We start from the raw sequence: 23,842 nt of genomic DNA, 5'->3' as shown, positions 1-23,842 counted from the left end.
AGTGTGGACCTCCAGTATGTAATATATAGCTAAAATGCCAATAAGAGGTAAATTGAGTTTCTACTGGTGTATAAGAAAAGTGATCAGAAGATCTAAACTAATCACTAATGTGTCACATTTGACACACCATGGAGAAAAGTTTAAAATCCAGCAGATCGAGGCCTCCCTTATCTCGTGGTGTAGACACAACAGAAAAGGGAACTGGAGCTTTTTTGCCATTCCACAGAAATTCAGTAACAGTCCTCATTAGTGTATGTGTTGTGCTGAGAGCAGTATAGGTATCATGTTATACAGTGCAATATTTCCCATTAATGAAGGTGGGTAGAATTGCCACAGCTGCAGTTTGGTGATGAATGCATTGAGCAGGGGAACTATGTTGCACTTATGCAAAGATCTTAAATATTTTACAGATTCTTCTACCCAAGTCAAGGAAAAGGCGCCTGTCTATCCAATTAGTTACAACTGAGTCTTGTAGTGGGAGAGCCACTGACTTCTGAAGATTGAGGGCAAAACCAGAATAGAAACCAAATCCATCCACAGTACTAAGAAGCCTAGTAAGTGACGTCTGTGAACTAAAGTCAGAATAATATCATCGGCATAAGCCAAGACTCTTGTAATATGGTCTCCTATGCACATTCCCTGTATCTCATTACCTTTAACAACAGTGCATAAAAAGGTTCTAAGTATAATAAAAACAGAAGTGGGGAAATTGGATAGCCCTGATACGTTTCTCTTTCTATATGGAATGCCTCTGTTCTAACTGTTAACAAGGAGGCATGCAGTAGGTGCTGTATATAGGACAGTCACCACCTGATAGAACCATCCTTCTATCCCCAACTGTTGTAAGACATGAAAGAGGTTTAAGTTCAGTCTACTTGGCCGAAAGCTTTAGCAGCATCCAGACTGACTTAACATGCTTGGTAAATTTGCCTGTTGGCAATGAGACATGGCCAACAATACTTTCCGTATATTTAGTACCAATTGTCTCTGCCTTTACAAAACTAAACTGATGGTCCCCTATCAAAGTGGCCAAACATGTAGACAAGCATGTCTGCTAATATCCGAGAAAATATTTTAATATCCAAGCTGAGAAGGGAAATGGGGTGATATGATTCTGGAAGGTCAGGTTTCCTAGGCTTGGGTATTAACATGATTAATGCCTCATTAGCCCAAGAAGGAAAAAAGCCTCCATCTACAGCAGTCGTGTAATAAGCCTAGAGGGGACTGATAACTGATGGGCTATAATTTTGTAAAATTCTGGCATATATACATCTGGGACTGGGCCGTACAATTTCATCTTGCCTGAATGGCCTTCTGAATTTCTTTGGCTTGTAATGGGGGGATAAAGAGCATGAGGGCATCTAGTGAAATGCAGGGCAGGTCCGCACCTTCCAAATAATCAGACTGCAGGGCTCACACCTGCTGCCTGCACAAAATACATCTGCGTAAAATGATGTAAACAACAAACAGTCTGTTACATCTTCTTGTTTAATGACAACCACTCCCACAGAGGACTGTAAATAAAAGACATTGAGATCCCTGCCAAATCTTAGACACCTATGCAAACGCTTACCAGATTTATTGCCATTATTAGTGATATCTTATTTTCTAAGAAACAATTTCTTAGTGTGCTCATGAATAAGTGAATTTACAGCTGCTTGAGTAGCCAACAATATAACTGACTGGGTAGGGCACTTTATATATTGTTGTTTAGCAAACTGATATTTTTGCTCTAACAGCTGTATGCACTGGAAAATACGCTTATTTCTAGTTATCACCATGGACTACCTTCGCAGTTTCTGAAAACAGGGCACGTTCTTGTGCATATTGTGGATTAAAAGTGACAAAATCTGCCCATTTCTGATTTAATTAAGATGATACTGTTCACAAGCTGATTCAGGCAGACTCTTTTTTAATAACTGGCTTTGAACTTTGGTACACTTTACCATTTGCGCTGACAGTGCCAACTTTGAAGAGATCCTGCAGGGCGGTTATAGAAACTGGTTAGTTGCAAATCTGGCATATCAAGTGACATCAAATTCGGTTACATCAGCCGCATGGACACCAGAATGTGGAGTTCCACAGGGATCTCCCCTTTCACCGACCATATTCAACCTAATGATGACACCCCTGGCCAAACTACTATCTAACCAAAACCTCAACCCATACATTTACGCCGATGATGTAACGATCTACATCCCATTCAATCAAGATTTAAAAGAAATTTCCAATGACATCAACCAAAGCCTACATATCATGCACTCCTGGGCAGATGCCTTTCAGTTAAAACTCAATGCAGAAAAAACCCAATGCCTAGTACTTACCTCTCAACATAACACAAGCAAATCAACACACCAAAATTAAACCTACCAATCTCAGATACCCTGAAAATCCTTGGAGTTACCATCGACCGGTACCTAACACTTGAGAATCACGCAAAAAACACTACCAAAAAGATGTTCCACTCAATGTGGAAATTAAAAAGAGTAAGACCATTCTTCCCGAGGACTGTCTTCCGTAATCTAGTACAATCATTAGAACTCAGTCATCTAGATTACTGCAACTCACTCTACGCTGGCTGAAAGAGCAAATTCTCAAAAAACTCCAATCAGCCCAGAACACAGCAGCCAGACTCATCTGGGAAATCAAAACACGAGAGTGCAAAACCCCTACGAGAGAAGCTACACTGGCTCCCACTCAAAGAACGCATCATATTCAAAGTATGTACCCTAGTACATAAAATCATCCATGCGATGCCCCAGCCTATATGTCAGACCTGATAGACCTACCATCCAGGAATGCTAAAAAATCTTCTCGCACATTCCTTAATCTTCATTTCTCCAACTGTAAAGGTCTAAAGTACAAAGTAATGCACGCATCAACCTTTTCTTATATAAGCGCACAATTCTGGAACACGTTGCCAAGCAACCTGAAAGCGACCTATGAACTGACCAATTTCCGTAAATTACTAAAGACCCATCTCTTTGACAAGATATACCACATAGACCAAAGCATGTGAAATTCTTACACATATCTAGAAATGTAAATCAATGCCTTCTGTTTTATTACTATCATGTATTCCATCACCATGTAACCCAAAATCCTTCTGTAACACTAATGTCTACTCTCTTCTAATTTCCACTATCCATGATGTATTGTAAGCCACATTGAGCCTGCAAAGAGGTGGGATAATGTGGGATACAAATGCAATAAATAAATAAATAAATAAATTATGTCCAGCACAAGCATAATGCTTGTTCAAAATTTCAAGTCCGTATCTTTGTTTGCATGGAAGTTGTTGCGGTCTGAATATTGGTCCAAATATGTTCCAATGAGTCGCGACCAATTTTGATGCACACTTTGAGTCAACTTGTTTGACTGGACTTTGCATCCATAATGTTAAAATGTATTTCAACAGAATTAGCATCAAAAACTGTACAGGATTTGAATTTTTAAGCCACTCTTATAAATGTGTTTGGATTTTATTAGACCCCAAAAATGGCATTTTGGTAAATGTCGCGCGCTCATGGACTGACAACCTTTCAGAAACAGGGGTCTAGATCTGCAACTATTGCAGTTTGAGACCTCAAATTTTGGGAAACTTCGTTTAACACCTGACTCACTCAACAGATAAAATTTTAACAAAATTGGAGAACATGATGGTGGGAACTTTTTTTTTAATTTTAGACCACTTGGCATGAAATGACCCTTAAGAAAGTCTTCATCCTTCTGCAGATATGAAGGAAACCTCCATCCCACTGTTGGTCCCATCAACTCCACATCCACCCATATAATTGCATGGTCAGAGACTGGTATGGGCCCTATCTCATCAACACAAATTGACAGAAAAAAATGTCTGCGAGGCTAAAATATAGTCTATTCTGGAGAATGCGTCATGCATCCTAGAGAGATTAGTATAATCTGTCTCTATATGATGCAAGATGCGCCATGGATCTACTAGCCCCAGGGAGGAACAGAGGTTAAGGCATCCCATAAAGGGTTGCATATGTGTTGCATGTCAAGTGGTGCTTAGATGGCAACACTGGCTATATCAACTAAGGCAGGTGCTGGGTTAGATTATAGCAATCCAGTTTAGGAAGGGCTGTAGAGAGCTTTGACGAAAACTCCAGTATTCTGGAACGTGAGGACAGTGTCAGGCAGACTTTTACGGCCTGTGTCACGCAAATGACAACATGGATTCGAAGAGGAGTGGGCTTTAACAGCAATTCCAGTAGCTGGAACATAAGGACAGAATTGGGTGGACTTCTACAATCTATATCCCAGAAACAACAAAGACCTACCATGATCAAGTATATAATACTACGTTCATTGTTGATTTAATCTTGAATTGAGAATAAATATAACTGGATAGACCATTTAGGTCTTTATCTGCAGTCACTTACTATGTTACTATCTCTTTCCCTACATAGAAAACTGAAGTATGTGTAGTAGAAGATCTGACTACTTTGACTTTATTTATTACATTTATATCCCACATTTTCCCACCTATTTGTAGGCTCAATGTGGCTTACATAGTACCGGAGAGGCGTTACAGACTCCGGTGTAAACAAATACAAAGCGATGTTGTGGTAAGATAAAGTTCATGTGGCACAGCCACACTAAGGAATCGTATAGCAGAAGAGTTGTGTTATGTCCATTACGTTCTTTAGTTTTGTTGTGTTGCAAAGATCAGGCATTTATGTTGGATCGGTAGGGTATGCCTTTTTAAACAGGTTACTTTTTAGTGTTTTCCGGAAGCTTAGGTGGTCGTTCGTAGTTTTCAAGGCTTTTGGTAATGCGTTCCACGGTTGTGTGCTTATGTAGGAAAAACTGGATGCGTAAGTTGATTGTATTTGAGTCCTTTGCAGCTTGGGTAGTGCAGATTTAGGTACGTTCGTGTTGATTCAGATATGTTGCTAGTTGGTAGGTCGATCAAGTCTGTTATGTATCCCGGAGCTTCACCATAAATAATTTTGTGAACCAGAGTGCAGATTTTGAAAGCAATGCGTCCTTTGATTGGGAGCCAGTGTAGTTTTTCGTGAAGGGGTTTTGCACTTTCAAATTGCGTTTTTCCGAAGATAAGCCTAGCTGCCGTGTTTTGAGCGGTCTGAATTTTCTTTAAGGTTTATTCTAGGCATCCCGCATAAATTCCATTGCAGTAGTCTACATGGCTCAGTACCATTGATTGTATCAGGTTGCGAAATGTTCCCCTCAGGAAGAATTGTTTCACGCGTTTGAGTTTCCACATTGAGTGGAACATTTTCTTTGTTGTGGATGTCACTTGGCTCTTTAGTGTTAAGTTGCGGTCCATTGTAACTCCGAGGATTTTCAGGCTGAGATAGGGAGGGTGTAATCTGGGGTGTTGATAATAGTGAGGTTGTCAGCGCTGTGTAGGGATGAGAGGATGAGGCAGTGTGTTTTTTCTTTGTTTAGTTTTAGTTGAAATGCATTTGCCCAAGAGTCCATGATGTTCAAGCTTGATTAAAATATCCCACAAGTAGCGGGGGGGGGGGGGGGGGGGGGGGGGGGGGGGGGGGGAAGACTGAACTATTTTCTTAAAGAATGCATGTTCATGTGTGTTAGGAGCATACAAAGAGGTAAAACTCACAGCCATAAAGAATAATTCTTAACAGAAGGAACCTGCCATATTCGTCCTTAGATATTAAGTGAATTTGCAAAGTAGGTTCTTCCGAACAAGTACCACCACTCCTGCTTTCTTCTGAAAGGAGAAGTAAAAAAATCTCCCCAACCTAATCACATTTAAGTTTTTGATGTTCCTGATCTATGAGTTTTGTCTCTTGTAGGCAAGCTATATCTATTTTTTTGCTGCTTTAAGGTCCTGATCTTACTGCTTTATGGGAGAGGTTATACCAGATACATTCCAGGAGGCAATCACCCATAACTGGTAATATAGTAAAACAGTACTAGTTGAGAGCAACCATCCATGTTCTCCCCAGATGCCCAGTCTTCATCCCGGGAGAACCTCAATCTAGAGGAGCTCACTTCACTTACAGAGAATTCAAAGACAAGAATGCTGCTCAATCGTTCATACCAGTTAGGAAACTGAATAATGATACAGGAAGAACGAAACCCTGTATCTGCAAACACGGAATGAATTAGAACCAAAATTCTACCACCCTGCTTCCCCCCATCCCCAGTACCCTGAAAACACCAACCATTGACATCCCTAGCTCAGCAAGGAAAGGTTATAGATCACAGGTACGATGCTCACTGGAGTCCCGCACCACCACCCAAGAAAGCAAGACAATACCAGTCAGTAAGTCCTCTCACCAAACGGCACAGTGGACAAGAGAATAAAGAAAAGTGGCAAACGGTTATCCAGGAGTGTAAACAGATACCCAAGGCCTTAGTTGCAGGAGACCTGCAGTTCTTAGAGTTGTAGTAATATTAAAAATAGCTGCGGTCTCTTCCAGAGGCCTATGTATCAGATGAGAGTCCATCAGTCAACCGCATGTTGTTAATCCATTCAACTGCTTTAGAAGGAGAATCACTGAACGAGGTGCATTCTCTGCTTATCCAAAAAAGCCGCAGAGTAATCCTGAAAAATGCAGATTGGAGAGTCAGCATAACGCACCTCCACACACTTGAGCTGATCACATCTCAGTATCTCCATTTTTTGTTCATAGTCATGGAATTTCACAATGAGAGCGCCAGGCTGCACTTCTCCCTCTCAGCAATGGCCGAGCCTATGTGCAGATGTAATATAAGAAGTATTCTTCTCTGCATTATTATATTTTTAGAGTTATGCCCTATTTTGCCTAGTTTGTAAGCTATGTACATCCATTTATTGGTTGCTGCAGCATCCAAGTGTCAAGTGTAATGTAATATCTGGACCAGCCACACCTTGCGTATTGTTGGAAAGGTAAGTGCTATCCAGTTCTCCAGTTCCTAGCATATGCATGAGTCTGAAATCGTTTTTGGGAACCCCAAAAGATCATTACATTTTTGCACTTGTTCTTCCACTTGTTACACAGGGCCTGTATATCTTTACACCTCCGCAGGTTGCCATCCTTGAGATCAGAAACTCTACATTCAAGCTCTTTAGTCCTTTTGGAAACATCAATGATCAACTGACCACATCAGGAAGGTCTGCAATCGTCATTTTCAATGCTAAGGGATGTGGAGAGGGCGGCTGGTCAGCCATCTTGTCATCCTGAGCCTTGGCCCATTCGCAGTTGTTTCTTAAAATTTTTGCCACCATTTGCTCATTTCTCTTGGTCACAAATCTGTCCATACAACAGTCCTATGTGCAAAAGCTCTGTAAAATTCAAGTTAAGGAGTGGAGGAGTGGCCTAGTGGTTAGAGTAGTGCACTTTGGTCCTGGGGAACTGAGTTCGATTCCCACTTCAGGCACAGGCAGCTCCTTGTGACTCTGGGCAAGTCACTTAACCCTCCATTGCCCCAGGTACAAATAAGTACCTGTATACAACATGTAAGCCGCATTGAGCCTGCCATGAGTGGGAAAGCGCGGGGTACAAATGTAACAAAAAAAAATTATCAGGGGCCCCAGAGCAGAACTGGGAAAACACACCTGCTGCGGCTCACTGCACCAAGTGATCCCAAAGTACGCAGTTTTTAAAGCAGAACAAAGCTAAATTTTTTTTCTTTATCTCCCTTGTTCAGATGGTAATGTCGACCGGTTCCAGTCAGAACATAAACAACCATGGCACATGGATAACGGGTACCTAGCACTCATCTCATAATGTTAACCAATATATCTGTATATTCTTCAGAAAGTTTGAAGATGGTTCCCAAATACCAATCCCAGTCATAAACAAGCAGCAACATATTGACCACAGTTGTTGTATAGAAGCGCCACTCTTTACTTTCACTGTTACTGTTGTTGTTGCTGCATCATCTGCAGATATTCTGTGAATTTTGAGCTCACTCTTGTTGAGTGGGATAAAGCTGTGTGTGGATTCTTGCACCAGGTATTGTTTTTGCAGTTGCAAATCCATTTTCCAACATTTTGTGAGCAGAATCAACATCAGCAGAAGAAACAAAAAGGAATTTTATATTCACTATGCTTTTGTTTGCCCAGTTGAACATAAGAACGTAAGAAAGGGTCAGAACAATGGTTAATCTAGCCCAGTATCCTACTTCCAGCAGTGGCTAATTTAGGTCACAAGTACCTAACAGAATCTCAAATAGTTCCTACTGTTACCAGGGACAAGCAGTTTGCTTTCCCCATGTCTACCTCAATAGCAGTTCTCAATAGCAGACTATGGATCTGCCCTCCAGGAACTTGTCCAAATCTTTTTTAAACCCAGATACACTAACCGCTGATACCACACCCTCTGGCAACAAGTTCCAGAGCTTAACTATTCATTGAGTGAAAAAATATTTCCTTCTGTTCGTTTTAAAAGTAGCACCATGTAACTTGAGTGTCCCATAGTCTTTGTACTTTTTGAAAGCGTAAAAAATTGATTTACCTTTACCCATTCCATTAGGTATGGTATATACAGTGCTTTTTTTGTGCCGGTACGCACCGGTACGGCGTACTGGCACCTTTTTCATGAGGCCCCGCTCCCGTCCGTTCCTGCCCCGCGCTCCGTTAAAAACATTACCCGTCGCAATTCTCCGTCCCCTCCCCTCACCTACCCTCCATCAGCACGTCGCCTCTCTCCACTGCCCTCCCCTCTGCAAGTCGCACGAACTGGTCCGAAAGTGAAGGCAGCAAGGCAGGCACGCAGCAGACAGGTTCCTCTCCTCTTGCGTCGCTTCCCTTTAGTGCGCCCCGCCTTCATGGGCGGGATGCGCTGAGAGGGAAGCAAAGCGAGAAGAGAGGAAGCTGTCTGCTGCATGCCTGCCTTGCTGCCTTCACTTCCGGACCGATTCGCGCGACTTGCAGAGGGCAGGGCAGTGGAGAGAGGCAACGTGCTGGACATGGAGGGTATGTGAGGGGAGGGCAGAGAGAATCGCCGGACTTGCAGAGGAGAGGGCAGGGGGAGAGGAGACATGCTGGACATGGGCAGGGGAGAGAGGAGACGTGCTGGGCATGGATGAGGGGAGGGAGGCGACATGCTGGGCATGGAGAGGAGGGGAGAGAGAATCGCTGGACAAGGAGGGGAGGACAGAGGAGCGATGAGAAGTGCTGGGCATGGCTGAGGGGAGGGCAGGGGATGGAGGAGAAGTGCTAGGCATGGATGAGGGGAGGGAGGCGACATGCTGGGCATGGAGAGGAGGGGAGAGAGAATCGCTGGACAAGGAGGGGAGGGCATAGGAGCGATGAGAAGTGCTGGGCATGGCTGAGGGGAGGCCAGGGGATGGAGAAGTGCTGGGCATGGATGAGGGGAGGGAGGCGACATGCTGGGCATGGAGAGGAGGGGAGAGAGAATCGCTGGACAAGGAGGGGAGGACAGAGGAGCGATGAGAAGTGCTGGGCATGGCTGAGGGGAGGGCAGGGGATGGAGGAGAAGTGCTAGGCATGGATGAGGGGAGGGAGGCGACATGCTGGGCATGGAGAGGAGGGGAGAGAGAATCGCTGGACAAGGAGGGGAGGGCATAGGAGCGATGAGAAGTGCTGGGCATGGCTGAGGGGAGGGAGGCGACATGCTGGGCATGGAGAGGAGGGGAGAGAGAATCGCTGGACAAGGAGGGGAGGACAGAGGAGCGATGAGAAGTGCTGGGCATGGCTGAGGGGAGGGCAGGGGATGGAGGAGAAGTGCTAGGCATGGATGAGGGGAGGGAGGCGACATGCTGGGCATGGAGAGGAGGGGAGAGAGAATCGCTGGACAAGGAGGGGAGGGCATAGGAGCGATGAGAAGTGCTGGGCATGGCTGAGGGGAGGCCAGGGGATGGAGAAGTGCTGGGCATGGATGAGGGGAGGGAGGCGACATGCTGGGCATGGAGGGGAGGGGAGAGAGAATCGCTGGACAAGGAGGGGAGGGCAGAGGAGAGATGAGAAGTGCTGGGCATGGATGAGGGGAGGGAGGCGACATGCTGGGCATGGAGGAGAGGGCAGGGGGAGAGGAGACATGCTGGACATGGGCAGGGGAGGGCAGGGAAGAGAGGAGAAGTGCTGGGCATGGATGAGGGGAGAGAGGCGACATGCTGGGCATGGAGAGGAGGGGAGAGAGAATCGCTGGACAAGGAGGGGAGGGCAGAGGAGTGATGAGAAGTGCTGGGCATGGCTGAGGGGAGGGCAGGGGATGGAGGAGAAGTGCTGGGCATGGATGAGGGGAGGGAGGCGACATGCTAGGCATGGAGAGGAGGGGAGAAAGAATTGCTGGATAAGGAGGGGAGGGCAGAGGAGCGATGAGAAGTGCTGGGCATGGCTGAGGGGAGGGCAGGGGATGGAGGAGAAGTGCTGGGCATAAATGAGGGGAGGGAGGCGACATGCTGGGCATGGAGAGGAGGGGAGAAAGAATCACTGGACAAGGATAGGAGGGCAGAGGAGCGATGAGAAGTGCTGGGCATAGCTGAGGAGAGGGCAGGGGATGGAGGAGAAGTGCTGGGCATGGATGAGGGGAGGGAGGCGACATGCTGGGCATGGAGGGGAGAGAGTGAATGATACATACCTGTAGCAGGTGTTCTCCGAGGACAGCAGGCTGATTGTTCTCACGACTGGGTGACGTCCGCGTCAGCCCCCACCAACCGGAACAAAATTTCGCGGGCGGTCCCGCACGCAGGGCACGCCCACCGCGTATGCGCGTCCGTCTTCCCGCCCGTGCGCGACCGTTCCCGCCAGTTGAATGACAAGCAAAAATGATGAAACGCAACTCCAAAGGGGAGGAGGGAGGGTAGGTGAGAACAATCAGCCTGCTGTCCTCGGAGAACACCTGCTACAGGTATGTATCATTCACTTTCTCCGAGGACAAGCAGGCTGCTTGTTCTCACGACTGAGGTACAGTGGTGGAAATAAGTATTTGATCCCTTGCTGATTTTGTAAGTTTGCCCACTGACAAAGACATGAGCAGCCCATAATTGAAGGGTAGGTTATTGGTAACAGTGAGAGATAGCACATCACAAATTAAATCCGGAAAATCACATTGTGGAAAGTATATGAATTTATTTGCATTCTGCAGAGGGAAATAAGTATTTAATCCCTCTGGCAAACAAGACCTAATACTTGGTGGCAAAACCCTTGTTGGCAAGCACAGCGGTCAGACGTCTTCTGTAGTTGATGATGAGGTTTGCACACATGTCAGGAGGAATTTTGGTCCACTCCTCTTTGCAGATCATCTCTAAATCATTAAGAGTTCTGGGCTGTCGCTTGGCAACTCGCAGCTTCAGCTCCCTCCATAAGTTTTCAATGGGATTAAGGTCTGGTGACTGGCTAGGCCACTCCATGACCCTAATGTGCTTCTTCCTGAGCCACTCCTTTGTTGCCTTGGCTGTATGTTTGGGTCATTGTCGTGCTGGAAGACCCAGCCACGACCCTGGCGGAGGGAAGGAGGTTGTCACTCAGAATTGTACGGTACATGGCCCCATCCATTCTCCCATTGATGCGGTGAAGTAGTCCTGTGCCCTTAGCAGAGAAACACCCCCAAAACATAACATTTCCACCTCCATGCTTGACAGTGGGGACGGTGTTCTTTGGGTCATAGGCAGCATTTCTCTTCCTCCAAACACGGCGAGTTGAGTTCATGCCAAAGAGCTCAATTTTTGTCTCATCTGACCACAGCACCTTCTCCCAATCACTCTCGGCATCATCCAGGTGTTCACTGGCAAACTTCAGACGGGCCGTCACATGTGCCTTCCGGAGCAGGGGGACCTTGCGGGCACTGCAGGATTGCAATCCGTTATGTCGTAATGTGTTACCAATGGTTTTCGTGGTGACAGTGGTCCCAGCTGCCTTGAGATCATTGACAAGTTCCCCCCTTGTAGTTGTAGGCTGATTTCTAACCTTCCTCATGATCAAGGATACCCCACGAGGTGAGATTTTGCGTGGAGCCCCAGATCTTTGTCGATTGACAGTCATTTTGTACTTCTTCCATTTTCTTACTATGGCACCAACAGTTGTCTCCTTCTCGCCCAGCGTCTTACTGATGGTTTTGTAGCCCATTCCAGCCTTGTGCAGGTGTATGATCTTGTCCCTGACATCCTTAGACAGCTCCTTGCTCTTGGCCATTTTGTAGAGGTTAGAGTCTGACTGATTCACTGAGTCTGTGGACAGGTGTCTTTCATACAGGTGACCATTGCCGACAGCTGTCTGTCATGCAGGTAACGAGTTGATTTGGAGCATCTACCTGGTCTGTAGGGGCCAGATCTCTTACTGGTTGGTGGGGGATCAAATACTTATTTCCCTCTGCAGAATGCAAATAAATTCATATACTTTCCACAATGTGATTTTCCGGATTTAATTTATGATGTGCTATCTCTCACTGTTACCAATAACCTACCCTTCAATTATGGGCTGCTCATGTCTTTGTCAGTGGGCAAACTTACAAAATCAGCAAGGGATCAAATACTTATTTCCACCACTGTATCCCTAGATCTCAGGCGCACTCAAAACAAGAACCCAAGTCAATTTAACCTCGCAATGGCGAGGGAACAACAGAAACTGACCTACGAAGAAACAACTAACTGAGAGTGCAGCCTGACCAGAATAATTCGGGTCCTGGAGGGTGGAGTTGGATTTACACCCCAAACAGATTCTGCAGTACCGACTGCCCGAACCGACTGTCGCGTCGGGTATCCTGCTGGAGGCAATAATGTGATGTGAATGTGTGGACAGATGACCACGTCGCAGCCTTGCAAATCTCTTCAATAGTGGCTGACTTCAAGTGAGCCACCGACGCTGCCATGGCTCTGACACTATGAGCCGTGACATGACCCTCAAGAGGCAGCCCAGCCTGGGCATAAGTGAAGGAAATGCAATCTGCTAGCCAATTGGAGATGGTGCGTTTCCCGACAGCGACCCCTAGCCTGTTAGGGTCGAAAGAAACAATTGGGCGGACTGTCTGTGGGGCTGTGTCCGCTCCAAGTAGAAGGCCAATGCTCTCTTGCAGTCCAATGTGTGCAACTGACGTTCAGCAGGGCGGGTATGCGGTCTGGGGAAGAATGTTGGCAAGACACTTGACTGGTTAAGATGGAACTCCGACACCACCTTCGGCAGGAACTTTGGGTGGGTGCGGAGCACTACTCTGTTGTGATGAAATTTGGTATACGGAGCATGAGCTACCAGGGCCTGAAGCTCACTGACCCTACGAGCTGAAGTAACTGCCACCAAGAAAATGACCTTCCAGGTCAAGTACTTCAGATGGCAGGAATTCAGTGGCTCAAAAGGAGGTTTCATCAGCTGAGTGAGGACGACGTTGAGATCCCATGACACTGTAGGAGGCTTGATAGGGGGCTTTGACAAAAGCAGGCCTCTCATGAATCGAACGACTAAAGGCTCTCCAGAGATGGCTTTACCTTCCACATGGTAATGGTAAGCACTAATCGCACTAAGGTGATTCCTTACTGAGTTGGTCTTGAGGCCAGACTCTGATAAGTGCAGAAGGTATTCAAGCAGGTTCTGTGCAGGCCAAGAACGAGGTTCTAGGGCCTTGCTCTCACACCAAACGACAAACCTCCTCCACTTGAAAAAGTAACTCTTTTTAGTGGAATCCTTCCTAGAGGCAAGCAAGACACGGGAGACACCCTCCGACAGACCCAACGAAGCGAAGTCTACGCCCTCAACATCCAGGCCGTGAGAGCCAGAGACTGAAGGTTGGGGTGCAGCAACGCCCCGTCGTTCTGCGAAATGAGAGTCAGAAAACACTCCAATCTCCACGGTTCTTCTGAGGACAACTCCAGAAGAGGGAACCAGATCTGACGGGGCCAAAAGGGCGCTATCAGAATCATGGTGCCGCGGTCTTGCTTGAGCTTCAGTAAGGTCTTCCCCACCAAAGGTATGGGAGGATAAGCATACAGGAGGCCTGTCCCCCAATGAAGGAGAAAGGCATCCGACGCTAGTCTGCCGTGTGTCTGAAGTCTGGAACAGAACAGAGGCAGCTTGTGGTTGGTCTGAGAGGCGAAAAGGTCCACCGAGGGGGTGCTCCACTCTCGGAAGATCTTGCGTACCACTCTGGAATGGAGCGACCACTCGTGCGGTTGCATGACTCTGCTCAGTCTGTCGGCCAGACTGTTGTTTACGCCTGCCAGGTACGTGGCTTGGAGGAGCATGCCGAACTGGCAAGCCCAACGCCACATCCCAATGGCTTCCTGACACAGGGGGCGAGATCCGGTGCCCCCCTGCTTGTTGATGTAATACATTGCAACCTGATTGTCTGTCCGAATTTGGATAATTTGACAGGACAGCCGATCTCTGAAAGCCTTCAGTGCGTTCCAGATCGCTCGGAGCTCCAGGAGGTTGATCTGAAGATCCTTTTCCTGGAGGGACCACAGTCCCTGGGTGTGAAGCCCATCGACATGAGCTCCCCACCCCAGGCGAGATGCATCCGTCGTCAGCACTTTCGTGGGCTGTGGAATTTGGAATGGACGCCCCAAGGTCAAATTTGTCCGAATGGTCCACCAGTGCAGTGAAGTGCGGCAACTGGTGGAGAGGCAGATGACATCTGCTAGATTCCCGGTGGCTTGAAACCACTGGGAAGCTAGGGTCCATTGAGCAGATCTCATGTGAAGACGAGCCATGGGAGTCACATGAACTGTGGAGGCCATATGACCCAGAAGTCTCAACATCTGCCGAGCTGTGATCTGCTGAGACGCTCTGGTCTGGGAAGCCAGGGACAGGAGGTTGTGGCCCTCGCTTCGGGAAGGAAGGCCTGAGCCGTCTGGGTATTCAGCAGAGCTCCTATGAATTCCAGAGACTGGGTTGGCTGGAGATGGGACTTTGGGTAATTTATCACAAACCCCAGCAGCTCCAGGAGTTGAATAGTGCACTGCATGGACCGGAGAGCTCCTGCCTCCGAGGTGTTCTTGACCAGCCAAGCGTCGAGATATGGGAAACACGTGCACTCCCAGATTGCGCAGATACGCCGCTACCACCACGAGGCACTTTGTAAACACCCATGGGGCAGAGGCGAGGCCAAAGGGCAGCACACAATACTGAAAGTGCCGTGCGCCCAGGCGGAATCTGAGATACTGTCTGTGAGCTGGCAGTATCGGGATGTGAGTGTATGAGTCCTTTAAATCCAGGGAACATAGCCAATCGTTTTTCTGAATCATTGGCAGAAGGGTGCCCAAGGAAAGCATCCTGAACTTTTCTTTGACCAGGAATTTGTTCAGGCCTCTCAGGTCTAGGATGGGACGCATCCCCCCTGTTTTCTTTTCCACAAGGAAGTACCTGGAATAGAATCCCTGCCCTTCCTGCCCAGGTGGTACGGGCTCGACCGCATTGGCGCTGAGAAGGGCGGAGAGTTCCTCTGCAAGTACCTGCTTGTGATGGGAGCTGAAGGATTGAGCTCCCGGAGGACAATTTGGTGGCAGGGAGGCCAAATTCAGGGCGTATCCGCACCGCACTATTTGGAGAACCCACTGGTCGAAGGTTATGAGAGGCCACCTTTGGTGAAAAAATTTTAACCTCCCTCCGACCGGCAGACCGTCCGGTACGGACACTTTGAGGGCGGCTATGTTCCCGTGGATCCAGTCAAAAGCCCGTCCCCGGCTTTTGCTGTGGAGGCGCAGGGGGCTGCTTAGGCGCATGCTGTTGACGAGAACGAGCGCGCTGGGGCTGTCCCTGTGCCTGACGAGGCCTTCGGGCCGGCTGGTTGTACCTACGCTTGGTAAAGGCATAGGGTGCAGCCTGCCGGGCCTGGGAAAAACGTCCACCAGCTGAGGTGGATGCTGAAGGCGCCCGGTGGGAGAGCTTGTCGAGGGCGGTTTCCCGCTGATGCAGTTGGTCCACCAGCTGCTCGACCTTCTCACCAAAAATATTATCCCCCCGGCAAGGGACGTCGGCCAGTCTCTGCTGGGTGCGGTTGTCCAGGTCAGGGGCACGCAGCCATGAGAGCCTGCGCATCACTATACCTTGGGCCGCAGCACGAGATGCCACGTCACAGGTGTCATATATACCCCTGGACAGGAACTTTCTGCACGCCTTCAGCTGCCTGACCACCTCCTGAAAAGGCCTGGACTGCTCCGGCGGGAGCTTGTCAACCAGGTCCGCCAGTTGCTTCACATTATTCCGCATGTGTATGCTCGTGTAGAGCTGGTACGACTGGATGCGGGTCACGAGCAGGAAGATTGGTAGGCCTTCCTCCCAAACGAGTCCAGAGTGCGAGACTCCCGCCCCGGGGCGCCGAGGCGGTATCCCTCGAACTCCGTGCCCCCTTGAGAGCAGAGTCCACGACCGCTCAGTCATGAGGCAATTGGGGCCGCATTAACTCTGGGTCCAAGTGGATTCTGTATTGGGACTCTGCTTTCTTAGGGATGGTGGGATTAGATAATGGTCTCATCCAGTTCCGAAGCAGTGTCTCTTTGAGGACATTGTGCAACGGTACCGTGGAGGACTCTCTAGGTGGTGATGGATAATCGAGGACCTCGAGCATCTCAGCCCTCGGCTCATCCACAGAGACCACGGGGAAGGGAATGCAGATAGACATATCCCTGACAAAGGAGGCAAAGGAGAGGCTCTCAGGAGGGGAGAGCTTTCTCTCTGGTGAAGGCGTGGGGTCGGAGGGAAGGCCCACAGACTCCTCTGAGGAGAAATATCTGGGGTCCTCCTCCTCCCCCCACGAGGCCTCTTCCTCGGTGTCGGACATAAGCTCATGCAGCTGAGTCCTCAACCGGGCCCAGCTTGACGTCGAGGCACCGAGGCCTCGGTGTCGTCGAGCGGTGGACTCCCGCGCCGGCGGGGACGAAGCTCCCTCCATTGACGGGGACTCCACCTGCGTGGTGGTCGAGACAGGCGTCGAAGGCCTCGGCACCGGGCTAGAGCTCGCCGGCACCACGGTCAACGGCGCCGAGGGCGCAAGCACCCCCGGCGCCGGCACAGTCTGGCGCATCAGCCCTTCCAGGATCCCCGGAAGGATGGCTCGGAGACACTCATCCAGGCCCGCTGCCGGGAAAGATGGGGGGGCCGGTAGAGGCGTCGGTGCCAGAAGCTGCTCGGGTCCAGGAGACTGCACCGAAGTGCTGGGACCCTGACGCGGTGGTACCTCTACTACAGAGGGGGACCTCTCCTCTCGACGTGGACGCTTCCTCGGCGTCGACTCCTCTCCGGCACCGGGGGCCGGATGCATCGATGGCGACCAATGACGGTGCTTCTTGGATTTCTTGTGATGCCCGTCATCGGCGCTAGGTGGGATGGAGGAGGAGGAGGTCGATCCCCCTCGGCCTCGAGGGACCGGGTCCGACAGGGTTCGGTCCCGAGGGCCCTGGGTAGAGGGAGTGACCGGGGCCGACTGCCCACGCGGCCTCTCACCCCTGCCGTCACCGGAGGACTGGCGGGCCGACGGGACCTGTGCTCCTGGGGTCGATGCCATCGGTGCCGATTTCGTCGACATCGATACCGGTACCGAAGAACCGGCCGTGGATACCGATGCCGTCGAGGTCGAAGTCGAGGGGCCGGCGCAAGTTCCAAAAAGACGGTCCCGAAGAACTTGCCTCGCTATCTGAGTCCGTTTCCGGAGACCAAGACACAAAGTACACGACTTGGTATCGTGCTCCGGCCCGAGGCACTGGAGGCACCAAGCGAGAGTGATCTGCGAGATAGGCCGGCCGCACCGACCACACTTCTTAAATCCACTCGGGACCTTTGAGGACATCGACGGAAAAATCGCGTCGGCGAAATCAAAGTCGTCGATGGTGGCAGTAAAATCAGACCTCGAAAAGAAATCGACCGCCAACGCAACGCCCCCGCTAGAAGACGAGGGAAAAACAGTACAGCGCGTTTTTTTTTTTTTTTGGAAAAAATAAAGGGAAAACGCGGCAACGAAGTTAAATGAAAAAAAATAACGAAGATACGCGAACAATGCGATCTGGTTTCCGGGACTGAGAACAAGAGAGGCGATAACACGTCTCTCTCCAGGCGCGGAAAAGAAAGGACTGGTGGGAACGGTTGCGCACGGGCGGGAAGACGGCCGCGCATGCGCGGTGGGCGTGCCCTGCGTGCGGGACCGCCCGCGAAGTTTTGTTCCGGTTGGTGGGGGCTGACGCGGACGTCACCCAGTCGTGAGAACAAGCAGCCTGCTTGTCCTCGGAGAAAATCGCTGGACAAAGAGGGGAGGGCAGAGGAGAGATGAGAAGTGCTGGTCATGGATGAGGGGAGGGCAGGGGAGGGAGGTGACATGTTGGGCATGGAGGAGAGGGCAGGGAGAGAGGAGACATGCGGGACATGGGCAGGGGAGGGAGGCGACATGCTGGGCATGGAGGGGAGAGAGAATCGCTAGACATGGACGGGAGGGCAGGGGGAGAGGAGACATGCTGGACATGGGCAGGGGAGGGCAGGGGAGAGAGGAGAATCACTGGGCATGGGTGGCTGGAGGGGGCAGGGAGAGAGGAGGGTTGCTGGACATGGGTGGATGGAGGGGAGAGGAGGGTTGCTGGACATGGATGGAGGGGAGGGAAGAGTGAGGAAGGAGATGAGATCAGGGAAAAGGAAGAGAGGAGAAAAATTGCACATGAATGAAGAAAATAGGCAGAAGCTGGATCCACTGGACAGTCAAGTCTGCGGAGTAGGACCCAGCTTTTTACTTATGGATGTAGGGCAAGAAATGAAGAAGAAAAGTGGAAAGTAAAGAAATAAATGGAAAGGAAGCCCTGGAAACGGAGTTAAGAGGACAGATAGCAGCAGAATCGGATACTGGACTAGCATGATCAGACAACAAAGGTAGAAAAAAATCATTTTATTTTCATTTTAGTGTCTGGAATATGTCCAATTTGAGAATTTACATCTGCTATTACAGGTCTAGTATCCCACTGGGGATACTGGACCTGTAACAGCTTACAGAAATTATTTATAATAAAAATCACATTATTTTTTTCTCCTATAATACTATAATATTTTCAATGTCTGTTTATATGTGCCATGGCTGGTATAAGGGGTGTGGCTAATGTGGGTGTGGCTATAACAGGGGTGGAGCCATGTGTGGTGACCCCGCCCACAACGAGTACCGGCACCTTTTTTCTACAAAAAAAGCACTGGGTATATATGAAACATAGGAATAACTGACGAGGTATGCAGGACAGTCAGTGAATCACACTTACAATGAACCCCTTTAGCACCAACATAATGCACCAAGGTGGTCACAATTCACAGAATTTAGAAATTCCAAATCTTGTACATTTCATTCGCCTTCTCTTTAAATAATTCGTATAGTTCATGAAGAGTCGCTAGGAGCGGTCTTTTCTGCATATGGATGCACTCACCATCGATCTTCACAGAGACAAAGTCTCTCTTTCCAGGGCAAATTCGACAAATATCATCCTCCTCATAAAATTTGATCACTTTAGACAACACTTCAGAAGACAGTTCTTTACCTTTACAGCATTTGAGCGAAGGAGTAACCTAATGGCTAGTGCAGCGGGCTTTGATAATGGCAACCTGGGCTCAATTCCCACTGCAGCTCCTAGTGACCTTGGGCAAGTCACTTAATCCTCCATTGCCCCAGGTACAAAAAACTTAGAATATAAACTCTCAAGGGACAGAGAAAGTACCTACATATAATGTGTACAGTGCTGCATACGTCTAGTAGAACTATAGAAATGATTAGTAGTAGTATTTGGGTTCAGCCATAAAACTAGTAGTTTCTGTAACTTTCAAGCTTTCTTAACTATGTTTCGAAGCTCCTAATTCTTCAGCAGTTTGCTCTACTGTCCAACTGTACAGTATCGTCAGTATATAAATTTTCCTGTTTTTTTAGAGAACTTAGCAACTTTATCATTCATGTTTTAAATTATTTCATCCAGACCAGAACCTTTTGTGCAGTTTCATATTGACTCTGGCCATAGATCCTGTTTCAACTGCCAGCATGCAAACAAATTTTGTCTTCAAAGAGGGGCATAATCGAAAGGGGCGCCCAAGCTTTCCTGAGGACATCCTCGCAGAACGTCCCGGCGAAGGGGCGGGGAAACCCGTATTATCAAAACAAGATGAGCGGCCATCTTTCGTTTTGATAATATGGTCAGGGACACCCAGATCACGATATTTAGGTTGACCTTAGAGATGGTTGTCCCCGATTTTCAGCGATAATGGAAACCGAGGATGCCAATCTCAGAAACAACCAAATCCAAGCCACTTGGTCGTGGGAGGAGCCAGCATTCGTAGTGCACTGGTCCCCCTCACATGCAAAGACACCAACCAGGCAACCTAGAGGGCACTGCAGTGGACTTCAGAAATTGCTCCCAGGTGCATAGCTCCCTCACCTTGTGTGCTGAGCCCCCCCCAAACCCACTACCCACAATTGTACACCATTACCATAGCCCTAAGGGGTGAAGGGGGGCATCTACATGTGGGTACTGTGGGCTTTGAAGGGCTCACATTTACCAACACAAATGTAACAGGTGGGCGGGGGGGCCTGGGTCCGCCTGCCTGAAGTGCACTGCACCCACTAAAACTGCTCCAGGGACCTGCATACTGCTGTCATGGAGCTGGGTATGATATTTGAGGCTGGCATAGAGACTGGAAAAAATATTTTTTTAATTTTTTTTTTGAGGGTGGGAGAGGGTTAGTGACCACTGGGAGAATAAGTGGAGGTCATCCCCGATTCCCTCCGGTGGTCATCTGGTGATTTAGGGCACATTTTTGTGGCTTGGTCGTAAGAAAAAAAAGGACCAGGTAAAGTTGTCCAAGTGTTTGTCAGGGACGCCCTTCTTGTTTCCATTATCGGTCGAGGACACCCATGTGTTAGGCCCGCCACAGTCCCACCTTCGCTATGCCTCTGTGAACTTTGGTTGTCCCCGCGACGGAAAGCAGTTGAGGATGCCCAAAATCGGCTTTCGATAATGCCGGTTTGGGCGACCCTGTGAGGACACCCATCTTGCGATTTGTGTCGAAAGATGGGCGTCCTTCTCTTTCGAAAATAAGCCCGATAGTGTCTTTCTGTTCGCTCAAGTTTTCTTTTGTCATAGCCAACACAATCTCTTCTGATACTTTTCCATGTTTCTTAGGACTACATCAAGTTAGACTTCAAATCTACTCAAAATTTCTTCTTCATATTCTGAGGCAGAATCCATGTGTCCCAGCTCAAAATGGGCTGCAGTTTTTGAATAAGTGGTGCACATTTCACAGATGTACGACACTTAAGGCTCTATTTACTAAGGTGCGCTAGCGTTTTTAGCGCATGCACAAAATTAGCGCGCGCTGTTTAGGCGCCCATAGGAATATTGTGGGAGCCTACACAGCGTGAGCTAAAAGCACTAACGCGCCTCTAGCATGGCTTAGTAAACAAAGCCCTTAAGGCAAAGTTATTAAACCTAAAAGGTACCCAAACTTCTAGTTTGGCTGTGAACTGTGCTGACCCCCCTGTTGAATAAAAATCTCAAAAATCATTGGAAAACTGCAAAATTTCAGACATAGCTTCACCTATATATTGGTCTCCATTCTAGAAGAGTATTATGAAATTCTGAAATAGTGAGATGGGGACCACTGGTTGAACTGACATGGAATGACCCAACACAGAGTAGTGACCAAAATGATTAAGGGGTAAATTGACACCTCTACATGACTCACTGATAGAGGTTCATAAAATCATGAATGGAGTGGATATTTTAACTTTTCAAAAAATACTATGTAAAAAATGATAAAGAACATGTAGCCAATCCATGCCTACTAATAAGCTCTATAATCATTTCCTCTCTCTTAGAGGCTCTCTGTGCTTGTCCAATTCTTTCTTTAATCCACATACAAACCTCATCTCCACCACCTCCACTGAGAAGCCGTTCCAAGCATCTACCAGCGGAACTGCCAAACAAGTGTGAGATGATTGTGCCTCACTTTTCCCCTATGATCAGACCAATACTGTGCCTAAATTTGCATGGTATTAGATCTGATCATGGGGGCGTAATTGCCCTGTGCTGTTCCAGTGCTAATTTTAGAGCGCTGTTTGGAACAGCGTGGGGCTTCTAATCATCGGGGGGGGCCAGAGAGAGGCGCAACCAGCAGAAGAAAGGAGGTGCTAATGCCCTTGCACAAGTCACCAGCAAGGCCCTACCTGGCATTGCTGTTGAGCCCGGACTTTCAATGCCAGGCTGTTTCCGGTGACCAGCTCTGGATATCCAGGTGTTTTTTGGGCAGTTTAAACTCAACCAGCCAAGCTAATATTCAGCACTGGTTGGTTAAGTTCATAGCGGCCAAAATTATTCCAGGTATTTTGGCAGCCTTGGCCATCAAACTTAGCAGGCAATATGCTGAATGAGCAGATGGCCGATCTATAAAATACTGAGTGGAGTGGAATGGGTAGACATGAATCACTTTTTATTCTTTCCAACAATACTGGGGGGCACATAATGAAACTACTAAATAGTACATTTAAAGCAAACCAGAGAAAATATGTCTTCACACAACATATAATTAAACTCAAGAATTCATTGCCAGAGAATGTGGTAAAAGCAGTTAGCTTAACATGGTTTAAAAAAGGTTTGGATACTTTCCTAAAAGTCTCATATATTCAGAAACCTCCTCCACAAGCTATTATTAAAATGGACTTGAGAAAGCCCACTGCTTATTTCTAGGATAAGCAGCATCAAGTCTACTTTACTGTTCTGGGATCTTGCCAGGTACCTGTGACCTGGATTGGCCATTGCTAAAACAGGATACTGGGCTTCATGGACCTTCAGTCTCAGTATGGCAACTTTTATGTTCTTAAGTTCTAAATCCATGTCTAACTAATCACATAAGTCACCTGCCCATATTGGATCCTCAAAGTAGATAAATACTGCACACGTTGATGTGGATTTTAACATAACCAGTCACAACAATGGTCTGACAACCACTGCTGTTCCAGAGTTCCCCACTTTCCTAAAGACATATTAAACAAATAGCCCACAGAACAGTGAAAAAGGGAGCCAGGCCTGGTTTTATAATTTATTCTCCGCCACGGGGGGCTGGGACTCGTAGTTTCCACAATCTAATTCATGGCAGAAACTGCAAATTCCAGAATGCATTTTGGTAAACCGAGGCCAATCCGAAAATAATATAGGGAAGAGAAGTTGCGATGCCGAGTTTAAATAGTTGCAATTATCTATCCAGGGGTCTACTCACCGTGCACCGGGGCCGCGATCTCCGCCAGCCGGGCCTGCAACTCTGGTATGCTCCAGCCCACGTAGCCTGGCAGCTCCACTTTACCATCGGCCCCATCGCTCGCCATGGCGCCCGCTCAGCGGTGACCGGCCTACTGGCTCGCTCTCTTCAGTCAGAAGACGCACGGGCTCCACCGAGCCTACTGCGCTCCAAAACCGCCGCCGCAACGGCGCGAGTCAAACGTCGGTCCCCGTCCCTTGCTTCCAAGAATCGCTCTCGCGCGAACACAACCGTCTCCTTGTTAATTCCAACCCCCTGCGCATGGGTAACGTCGTGCGTGCACACCGGCATGTGCGTGCCAAGTCTCTTTCTCATGAAAACACGTGCAATTCCAACGTTCTGCGCGTAGATAGGATCGCGGGGACACCGGGAGTTGTAGTTCAGAAAGACTGGGACCAGCAGAGTTTGTGAGAGCATCATGGGTCTTGTAGTCTTTAAACCTTAAATGGCTGCACTTTGAGCTACCGGCTTAGGGATACCGGCTCCCACGCTTCCTCTCGAGCAGTTAAGTTAGCAAGGAGGTTTAATAGACAGGGGTGGAAGTGAGCCTATGTAGTCCACTGTAAGCAAGGAAGCCAATTTGGTTCATCTCTGTTTCCACTCACCTGCGCAGCCGTCATTGCCAGACACTCAAAACAAAGCGAGCAAACCTATGAGCTGCTGCATCCACGTAGTCGTTCTTTATTGTTGGTC

General features: G+C 48.4%; 1 protein-coding gene across 1 annotated transcript in view; it reads right to left on the bottom strand.

The window, feature by feature from the left end:
* Nucleotides 1–23,382, bottom strand: part of SF3B2 (splicing factor 3b subunit 2) — a 102,818-nt gene extending 79,436 nt beyond the window's left edge. Inside the window, exon 1 of the mRNA XM_030217837.1 lies at nt 23,111–23,382. Within this exon, the coding sequence (XP_030073697.1) occupies nt 23,111–23,216 (106 nt within the window). The 5' untranslated portion in view covers nt 23,217–23,382. The remainder of the gene's footprint in view (nt 1–23,110) is intronic.
* Between the last annotated feature and the right edge of the window lie 460 nt (nt 23,383–23,842).

Source organism: Microcaecilia unicolor, chromosome 11 (genome assembly GCF_901765095.1).
Source record: "Microcaecilia unicolor chromosome 11, aMicUni1.1, whole genome shotgun sequence".
In the NCBI taxonomy this organism is placed as follows: domain Eukaryota; kingdom Metazoa; phylum Chordata; class Amphibia; order Gymnophiona; family Siphonopidae; genus Microcaecilia; species Microcaecilia unicolor.
The sequence above is the reverse complement of the archived record's forward strand: the minus strand, read 5'-3'. Positions and strand labels throughout refer to the sequence as shown.